Below are 10,904 nucleotides of genomic sequence, written 5' to 3'. Positions count from 1 at the left end.
CAGCAGCATTTTTGACATTAACATTTTTGAGAAATATAAACTTCCCACGTGTATGAGGGTGACTCTGGGTCAGAGGAGCCACGGTAAATGTCTGGTGCCGTGTTACACCGAGAGCCCTGGGTCATATCTGGGGCCTGATTTTGCATCATCTTGCAGGGTGCAGTTTTCGCCAGAGGTGAGCAAAAAGTAATGGAGTGAACTGCTACTGTAAAATCCCAGCACATCCCCCAGAGAGACATCAAAGTGGACTCAACATGAGGCCTTTATCTGAACAATTGTTCCATTCTATCCTGCACCCAAACCCGGACAACCCCCCCACACCCCCTATTCCAAATTTCCACTTGATTAAGCCCTAAGCTGAGCACAGTTGAATCTGGAGGGAAAATGGTTCACTAATTCTGACTCTAAAGTCTGATACAAAGAGAAAAATTGTTCTCTCTGCTCTAAATTCAGCCGGGTTTAAAAAGTTGGCAGGATAATTTTCTTTTCTTTTCAGGCTGGGCTGAAAACTGTGCTGATAAATACAGACAGATCACACCATGTGTTTGTTAATTATTATACCAATCTTAGGATGTTCAAATCTGTTGCTCAACACCGTTTAAGGCATTTGCAACCATATAATGCAGCTTGCATCTGACTGTGGATGGCATAAATGCATTTCCTGTGGAATAAAGGTTGAGTCAAAAAATTAGCATAATTTTCAAATTTTTAAGTTGCTCTTAATCCAACTGTAAGTGTAACAATGAAAAGTGCTCTCGCAATAGATGAACAATTGTGCTGCTGACTTGTTTTTTAGGGACTCGTGTGAAAGTTAGTTCCACCAGAGTTCATGACTACAAAAAGCTCTGGTAACTCATATGTCAGTGTCCCATTTTGCTTTTCTCTATGTTGCAAATAAGACAGTACGGCTTCAGTTCTTGATTTCTCACGTTGGGTTTTCCAGTATTTGCAAGCAATTATCTCTTTTGGTGAGAATAACAGAAACAGCCTCCAGGCCACTGTACACATTCTCTCGCTGGTGGTGAGGTTGCCAGGCAATGCGGGCCGCTGGATGAACGCTGCTTAGATGGCTCTTTCACTCTTGCAGGGTCCTCTCTCTCCATCTCTTTCTGTCTGGACACCCCCCACCTCTTCACTCAGCTTGTCTTTCCTTTTTTTGCATACTAATAGATGAAGCAAAGACTCATTACAAACCACCGGGCTGTCAAATGAATTACCAATAATAAAATATCCTTCTGGTTTGGTTTATGAAGACGGAGAGTTTGTATGTAAGTATTACTGCTTGCTGCATTCACTGTTTTTACTGTGAAGAGAAGTCCACACTTCATATTTAAAATTCTTATGTGCTTTTTTTTTTTTTTTTACTGTACTATAGATAAACAGGTCTTTCTGTGTGTGTTCATACTCCACTAGAGGAGGGCAGTGCGCAAAACTGTGAACTCGACAGCAGAGCAGTAAATCTGCTTCAACTGTTTCGTTCTAGCCTGTAAAATGTTAGTGAAACGTCTCCGAGGGCTTCAAGTAATTTTGCCTCAAACATCTTTGAAAAGCCACAAACCTCCAGGAGTCTATCGCCACCGTATCTGTAAACAGGAAGGAATCGTTATACTGACAGCAACTCGCAAACAGACTGAGTGAGCCCTAAGTTTATGTAAGACAGGCGCTCTCAATTGCAAAAGGGGAAAAACTGGAACAAAAACAAAACAAACATCCTTTTAATGAGCATGGAAGTTACAGTTTGTTTGGTTTTTTTGTTTGTTTGTTTTTTACCTCTTTTTCCATTATTTTGTAGTAAATAAGTAAGTCCAAAACAGCTAATTATTGTTGCCTAAATGAATACATTTGCCCAGAATACTATTGTCCTACATATTTTATGTAACAATCAGCATGAAGTTTACTTACAGCCGAATCTGTATATTAATCTGTATAGTAGAATAATATCCAGTTAAATGCACCAAAAAATAAATAAACAAGACAATTAATGTAAAAGTGTGACATAACTTCATATTTCCACTTTATTTGCTTTTACATTTGTTTGCCTTTTATTCTAAATTATTGTCCATTTATTATATAGTATTTTACTCCTACTGTGCATTCAAAGCATTTTCCACTACAAACCACAGTTTTTAATAATGTAATATAATTATAATAATGACATGTGTGCAAACCAGATACAGGATGTTCAGATGGGTTTAAGAAAGTATAAAACCTGACATTGTCCTTGAGGAGTTCCTCAATGACAAAGCTCCTCTTCCTGATAAGTCCTATCCTCAAGAGATGAGTATAATTAGAGCTATGGAAACAGGAAACACCTCTCCCTCCCTATCATTCTCTCTACCCCCGTCACTACCCCCTTCTCCCTCTCCTCGTCTTCCTCCGTCTCATTCTCTCGTTTCTTATGTACATTTACTTGTACAAATTATCAGGTGCACAGTCAACATTCAGTGTAACCATAATGAGTCTTGTGATGGTTATCGCTGTTTCTTACATCTTTTGAATTACTGGAAATGAGGCTGTGGCTTCTGTCTTAATTATTTTCTGCCTAAAAACCAATTAACAAGCTGCAGACTCTGACTTTGGCTGGCCTTCATCCAGGTTTGTTTTAAAGACTCACACTTGTTTGCATTTTCAAAGGACAGATGTTTTAGTGATGTTACTGAAATATTCCCATGACTGACTAAAAAGTGCCCATTTATTTTAACCGTGTGCCAAAAATCCCAGAAGTGTTTAAGTTGCAGTGATATGAAACTAGGAAGGAAGTTGTTACCACCCAGCGGCAAATGACGGACTATTTCTGGTTGTTATTTACTTGTAATGCTGTGGGAAACATAACAAATATGAGCGAGGTAAGTAGACATTTTTATTGTAGTCATATGCTGTCACATACCAAGTGGTAGTTCATAGACTGTAAGTGTATCACCAAAAACTCTTAAAAAATAGCACATTAACATATTTATTGATATAAATGAGTCAGTAAATATGTTAATATGCTATTACGCGTACATAATAATAAAAAAAATACCAGTGACAGAGTATTATTTTCAGTAGATTATGTAAGGCCTCACTTCTTTGACAATTTCGAGACATTTCTGCCGTGATCCTGGTGACACAGTTTATATGTTAGGCCTCGATAACAAAAAGAAACACAAATACAGGGAAAAAGTACATTTGGGGAAATAGATATAAAGATATAAATTCAAATTCAAAACATGGGAAATTTATACAGGAGGTTTTCCTGTATAGAGGTTTTCATTTTGTTTTGAATGAGTGTTAGCGACACATTAAGAAAAAAAACTTGTTCATTTTGAAAATCAAGTCAAAATGTTGTCATTTCAAGTCAATCCACTGCCACGGCTGCTAGAGACAACACTTTATTTAGTTCGTTATTTACCTTGGCAGTTTTGGGCCTCCATACAGATGGACTGGGCTCCTAGTGATTTAGTTGAATATTTTTCACTCCCTATTTGCAGGTTTTCTAAGGGAAGTGGTAGCACGGTCTCTAATTTCTGCGTCTTCCTCCAAAAATTAAAGACTCTGTGGAGACCAGGTGTAGAGTTCAGACCAAAGACATTCGTCATACTTGCCTTCTTCTAAGAGCACATAAACTATTTTGAAGTATATCTTGCACTATACAAAGGGTACATATAAAGGGTACAGATTCAGTTTATAAAGTAAAAAAGCTACTTTTGAGACTGCATTAGCTCTTAGTTCCATCAGCCTAGCCTCTCGCTCAGGCTAGTCAGCACTTTTTATTGAATCAGGGGAGTGGCTTCCACCTTTTTCCTTCCTGGTGTGGAATGCACACCTGGAGGTGTTTGCTGAGTGGCTCAAGTAATCCATATAACAATGCAGGCTGACATCTGTTGCCATCAAAAGGACTGGAGGCAGTTTGCACTCTGACTGCATTATCTCTTTAGATCAGCAGGTCTGCAGTGCTGTTGATCTCTTCATTGGGACATTCACCTTTAACCCTTTATTTTAAACACTTTAGATTAGAGGTTTCCGGGGGTTTACATATGATCAGAGCCTTTTAAGTGGGTGGGAAATGTGACAAAAGGAGTGTCCGATTTAAGGAAATGTACACAATAATATCACAAAAACAAAAATTAAAAGTATGGCATGAAAGACGGGCATCGGAAAGCACAGGTAGAGTATATTTATCTAGACGTTGTTAACATGCCAGACCAGTTCCTGTGCGTTCCCCTCACAGTGTACACACAGGAGGGAGATGGGTGCAGATAAAACGAATGGGTTACGCCCCGCTGAGGAATTGGGATGCCTGGGAGAGGGGGTGGGGGGTGGTGGGGGGTGGAGCTGGGAAACTCTCTGCCTGGCTAACCTTAATATTGTGATTCTCTTCAGCCAACAAAACTGTGCATTTGATGTAACATGTCAGGTTCCTCTGGGACTCGGGGGGCTGGTCCTCACCTCTGGTTAGACAGCCAGCTGCCAGCGCCTCAGAGTCCACAGAGCCAGAAACACCCCCATGTGTTGTTGGACTTTAAGGACAGAGAGCAAAAGGAGGTAAGTCCCGGTTTTTGTGGTGGATTTTTAGCATTAGGATTCAGTGTTAGGTTTACCAGTATATTTGTGTTTGTAAGTATTGGCTGCTGTCCAATCTCTGAGGCATAGGACGCAATTTCTTCAAAAGACAAGTTAAATAAGTTAAAGTTTGTCATTGTTATTCCTCAACCAGTATTTTAGATAGAGGACAGGCAGTTAATGGTGATTAATTCTACATTTAATATTTCATATTGAAATTTTTTCACTCCATCAGTGGCACTAATTAGTTCATGTTGTCTTACCTGCAAACAGAGATAAACACATATCTGACAGAAAGGTGGTGAAATCAGTAGGTTTTTATACATAAAAATACAGTACACATTTTATTTAGTCACTGTACTGTTTAAATTCTTGATAAAACTCTTGTATGAGTTGGTAACCAGCTTTCATTGTATATTTCTACAATGACAAATAAAGAATCTCAATCTTAATGTGAAGTTTTTGAGGGAAGTCTTTGTTTTCGTGCTCTACCAGACTAACAAGTAGCTGTGATTTAACAACAGGGATTACTTTATGTACCATCATTGCTTGCCGTACTGTATTTATTGTCCTCGGTACATTCAGTCTGGCTTAGACTGTCTGCCTTGGCTCCTTGATGGTTTGAACTGTGGGAGCTGCTGCTGTAACTCGACCTTGCCTCCTCCAGCCACCTGTGCTCGCATGCTCAGGGAAAACACTGGCTTTTGTGTTGGAGTGAGACGTTCGCACAGCAGGGGGCTAAGGTACATTAGGGGGCTATGACAGGTGGCATACTCTCTTAATGTTTACTCTCAGTAAAGAGCGCGAATATGGTGGGGATGTCGGCGCAACAGCTGCACCACACTGCCTTAAGGGTGGCAGTAAATCTTGATCTTAACTATGACATCAGCGGAATACAGCATCTATACAGGAGGTCTGAGGTTTTTTAAAAGGCATTTAAGATGCATGCTGACTTTGGTCTCGGTCTACATGCACTCTGGCATGGCAGAGGAAGCTGGGGGTTGGGCTGGCAGTTTGACTGTTTGTGTAGCTATGTGCATTTGTATACAGAGGTGATCAATCTGAAATGTCCAGCAGCCCAGTTGAGTCTATCTGTGAGAGGGGGAACGATTCAGTTCAGAGTTCCCGGGAACTGGAACAGTTTGAGAAAGGAGCAAAGGGGGCAATAGCTCAGGGTCTGTGAGGCTGGATGGTGATGTGATGTGAGTTCTCAAGGTTGTGTGAGGCGGACAGACGGAGAGTGATGACTCATTCACTTTATCCTCTACATTTCCTGAGCTTGTCTGCCTTAAAGTCAAACGCAGATCTGTGAGTATGAAACTTAATACAAAATGCTGTTGTGTTTCTGGATTGTTTTTGTGTAACACTGAGACTTTTGCTGCAAGCAAGGGCTTTGGGCTAACAGTAACACACTAAGGCTGAGGCTGCAAAAACCAATCAATCAGCCAGTTGACTGGAAGGAGCTAATACGAATGGCCACTTTATTATAAAAATGTTCAGTTATGACAGAAGATTTACTGCTTTTCTTAAATAATCTTAAATTGATGTGGAATGAATAAACAAGATATTAGCAGATGTCAAATCACTGCTATTTGGCATTTTGCGAAGTTTAATAAAAAATATTAGCTGTTGTGGATTCTCTGAGCTGTTTCAAAGATCTGCATTCACTTATTTTAAACTGATGCTGTGTGTTATGCTGTTGTAAAGACGTGTTGCCACAGTTGTTGCCGTCCTGACTTTATGAGGATGGAAAAAGGGTGAAGTCTTAAGATTTCATGACAGCTGTTGGTGGCCTGTGTGGTTTTGGTATGAAGTGATGTAGGACCAAGGTGTCACATTCCACAGTTTGGTGTGTGTGTCTCTGTGTGTGCGATTTCATTACAATGACCGCTCGTCCATCAGCAACAGGGCATGCACTTGAGTTACTTTTGACTTTTGCCTTATGTCGAGCGTTTGTGTGTGCACTTTGCCTGTGTGTGTTTATGCTCATCTAAAGCAGAGCCACGAAAATATTTCAATCTTTATCCAAACATCTTCTGCGTTCATCCTCCCCTTAAATCTGTCTTCTATATTCATCTTTTCAAAAACCGTAAGATATGATGATGAAAAATGATGAAACTCCAGCTCTTGTGTCATCTGACTAATTTGCTCCCTTGATAGGTTTATCTGATTGCGTACCACCCCTGGGACTGACCATATCTGCCTTTTCAGATCACATAAATGTAGTTTACCAGAAGCCTGCGTAAATAAGGCTATTTTAAAACCTTATGGTTGCCCACGGAAAAACAACAGGAAAAGTTTTATTTATGTAGTTGTGCAAACATGCACTACTGTCTCGGACTTAACTGCTATCTTGATGTGAATCAAAACACTGTACATGCAGGCAAATAGAGCTCACAGATGGATGTGTTGTTGCCTTTAGAACAAGGTCATCAGCACTGTGGAATAAATCACCCTGTATGTAAATATACATTTTGGCTGTAAAATGCATTTTATTTATTGTTTAATGCAGTGCAGCAGTGCTGCATAGATGTCTCTTTTTGTGGCCACAGTTGAGACATTTGTCCACAATCCAAAAAAGATATGTATGAATGCAGAATGTAGACAGATGAAGTCTTCTCTATCGCATAATAAAAGACTTATAAAAGCTGTATGTATAAAAGCTAGATTCCAGGTCTCAAAAATTAAGTGAGTGGAAAGCTGCATTAAACATCTATTATTCCTAAGGGCCAGCAGGGGGAGACTCTCCAAAAGGGCTGCAAAAAGACGTCCTGCTGCTCTGAAGTCTATGAAAAAAGGATGCCAAGACTAACTTGATTTATGACCTCAGCAGTTTCATGACAAATTTATAGTGTCACTCACTATTTTCAAATCTTAATGAGCACAACCTGATGTTCATTTCCCTTTTTTTCTTAGACCTTCTTAACCACTTATCCAAATCAGCATCCTGAGCTCGGGGGCTGGAGCTTATTCCAGCTCATTTTGTAAACAGTATTCCTATGTAGAGTAAAAATACGGCAAAGCAGGATGAGGTGCGTGTAGTAGAAATACTACTAAAGTGTCTGTATGCAGCCTTTTTTATATTGTGTGAATCCCTGTATTTGTACACCATGAAAATTCTGATCTGCTGGAGCCATAAAAAGATTAGAGCTGCTGACTACTCCACTGCCAGTTTTATAAAAAGAAATTAAACCAAATCTAATGTCACTCAGTGCTGAAAATCTAATAAACGTGTTTTAGAGACACAAACACAGTGGACACCTGTCAAGGCAGCTATGAATTAACTTGAATTTACTACTTTTGTAGTTAAACAGTGTTTCTTTTTTGTAAACATGCAGTATATATATATATATATGTACTTGACCTACTTTTTTGCCTTCGTGAAGCAACTTTGACTCAATGGGATAACTATGAATTAAAAAGAAGGAAAATGACAAAAATGGAGAGACATAAAAGAAGAAAATCTGCACTCTGACCTACTGAAACCAGCCCAGTGGAAAGGCAAGGCAGCAGAAATTATAGGTTAAGTCCAAGCACACACACTGCGAGTAGGAGAGAGAGGAGTGTGTATTTGCAGAGTGCATATGTGAGGTATGTCTCCTTCTGCTTACACAGAAGATTATACAGTAGCTATAAGACTAAGACTAAATGTAGACCGAGTGTATAACAGTATCTGCTCTCTGGAACTCCTTTGTTTCATTTCCCAGAAATGCTCTACGTGAAAGTTTAAATGTCTCTGAATACCACTGTCAACATGAGAGTAACCGTGTGTGTGTGTGTGTTTGAGTGTGCCCACACTGAGTGCGAGACTGCAGTCAGTCAGTGTGTGTCTTCTTGTGCCTCTAAGGTCATTGTGATGTCTGCCTTTAATGACATCTGATGAGACTCCAGTGCCTCTCTCTCTAAAAATAAAGCAAACCCAATTACCCGTCGTCACTACCTTCCCTGTTTGCACAGACTGACCTAATGTGATCTTCACATTTTCACACAGAGTGTGTATTCTTACAGAGCATATCGTTCCTCCGAACAAGGACTTCCTGTGTTTAGGAAAAAATGGGAAGGAGCTACCATTCACAGCTAGCAAACATGTCATTTTGTTGCATTCCTCCTGTAAAAATATGCTCACCTGTGATGCTTGTGTGTCAAAGAGAGGGATATTTTGCAGTGCTTGTCACAATTCCTCATTATGGAATCAGGTAAAACCGATTTTAATATTTCAAAACATTTTTAGAGTCATCATAAAGAAGTTATATCTGGCTTCTGTAGCGGGAAGATGTCTCCATATGTCACTGGTTTGAGTCAGTTAAAGGATAGGGCAGTCCCCTGACAATATTTAAGAGGAATGCCATTGTAATGAGTGACCTGAGCCAACCAATCCTATGCTGATGTCTTCCTTTCTTTTTTCTTTTGAAAAGCAGCAGAATAAGCTGAAACCCTAGTCCATTTGTATTGTCAGGACAAAGAGAGACCATTGTGGGCAAGAGGGGTAGAGGGGAGCTGGTGGAGGTAGGGGTGTAGAGGGTCAGGGAGGGCAGAGAGGAGTTAGTCAACGTCTGATGCCTGCTGGGTGGAGTGCTGGGGCTCACGGCAGTCAGGGTGTGCAGGTCAGGTAGTGTGTATGCGTCTTTTTTCTTTTTTTCCCCCCATCTTTTTTTTTATGAATGATGAGCTTGAAGTTGCAGGAGTGTGCATTTGTCCAGCTGGATGGAGCTTCATTAGAAAAGCAAGCAGCAGGGCGGGGGAGGTTATGTTGGAGGAAGGGAGGGTGAGTGACGGGGAAGCCAGCGCACTGCCTCTCTCACGCTCTGCAGTTTAGTCTACTCCAGCTACAGACACCACAGCATAGAGAAAAGGAGAGAGACAGGGGAGAGAAATGGTGCCGGACCCGCTGATACCACAGCAATGACTTACTGCACTCACAGTGTGGATTACAAAAGTCTTTCACCTGGAGTTTGGAGACACGTGATTTATTGAATTTTGGGATTGTTTCTCTGGTGGCTAAATGCTTCCTTTGGGCAAAATGCACTCCAGAGCAAAATCACGGAGCTGTGACAACTACCTGTGTATAAAGGTACGAGCTTGAAATATGTTTTAATTACAAGATTTCTGTGACTCTCTGGAAGTTTTTGCACATGTTTGAACTTTTCTTACCTTTTTTTTTTTTCAGCCACTTTATTGCGTGTGTGTTTCTGTATTATGGCGGTAGATGTTTTTGATGTCACTGTTCAGAGATGGCTGATATTTTGACTTGTCGCTGTGTAGTCAAAACACAGCAGGAAGCTTTTCATACATGCATTGTGTAAGAAGAAAAGGGAGGACAACACGAATGATGATTGGGATTATGTTATTGCTCGATATGCACATATATGACTTGTTTGTTTGTAGCGCTCTGTTCACTTTAAAGGGCGCTGAATCCCTTTTGCACGGCCTCTCTGGATCATTACTTTTGTTGTGCAGTCTTTAAAGATGAGCGTTTTATATTTATTTCTTCACTAGTTATAGATCGTGTGTGTGTTGATGATGATTAGAAATTAGAAACGTGGACTTTTATCTGTAGGGGGAAAAGAGAAAGCAAGATATGATAAACAGACTATTATTTCTGGGAGTCACTGAGATACACAACTTTGTATCCTCTCTGATATCGTTATCAACCTCCCACTTATAATGGAATGCACCCACTCTATATTTACCCTGCAGAGGTATCAACAGACTTTGTCAGGCTCCTTTGTCTCTGTTGTCACTACTTATCACTGCCCTGATTGGCTGAAGGACCTCCATTCACTATTTTGTCTTCCTTAATGAGTTTTATTGAATTGAACATAATATTTAAATGTGTGAGATTCAGTGTTTCATACACACTGGCAGAACAATAAGCCTGTCGGTGCTGTTTACATCCTGAAGCAAAGTCATTAGTCATTTTCCAGTGATATAAAATGAGTCTTTTCCATAAACACTGTGGGAATATGTGAAAATTACTCTTTAATCCATCAGTAGTGGTAGTTTTTGTTGGTCTTATTAAAAAAATTTAAAATAAATCAAAATAATACAACTTACTGACCCAGATTAAAAAATATGTTGAATGTAATCTGACAGAAACACCACTACTTACTTTACTGTAAAAAATAGTACTTTTGGCTGTGGGTATGTGGGTGGTCCAGTTTATCACCTCACCTCTCACATTTATCTGTGTTCATCACACAATCCTTTTGTCTCGCCGGGTTATCTGCTAAGATAACAACGCTACAATTTACAGCAACAGCTAATCTTCTTACGGACCACAGCATTAGTATGATTATGCTTTTCTTTCTTGAAGCGTGTGCTGTGTGTTGTACACAGAGAGCGTGGCGTTCGTGTGTACAGTT

The 10,904-nt window shown here is 40.0% G+C and overlaps 1 protein-coding gene across 3 annotated transcripts in view; it reads left to right on the top strand.

The window, feature by feature from the left end:
- zgc:158766 (uncharacterized protein LOC100009641 homolog) overlaps positions 1–10,904 on the top strand; it is a 34,687-nt gene continuing 23,783 nt past the window's right edge. The window contains exon 1 of one of the 3 annotated variants that reach the window (XM_039619735.1): positions 1–175. In XM_039619735.1, coding sequence (XP_039475669.1) covers positions 53–175 — 123 coding nt within the window. In that variant the 5' untranslated portion in view covers positions 1–52. Of the gene's footprint in view, positions 176–9,378; positions 9,614–10,904 lie in introns of those variants that run through there. The other 2 variants (XM_039619736.1, XM_031746222.2) reach the window with 2 other exon arrangements.

Source organism: Oreochromis aureus, linkage group 11, assembly GCF_013358895.1.
Source record: "Oreochromis aureus strain Israel breed Guangdong linkage group 11, ZZ_aureus, whole genome shotgun sequence".
Lineage (NCBI taxonomy): Eukaryota > Metazoa > Chordata > Actinopteri > Cichliformes > Cichlidae > Oreochromis > Oreochromis aureus.
Note: the sequence above shows the minus strand (reverse complement) of the source record. Positions and strands in the feature narration are given on the sequence as shown.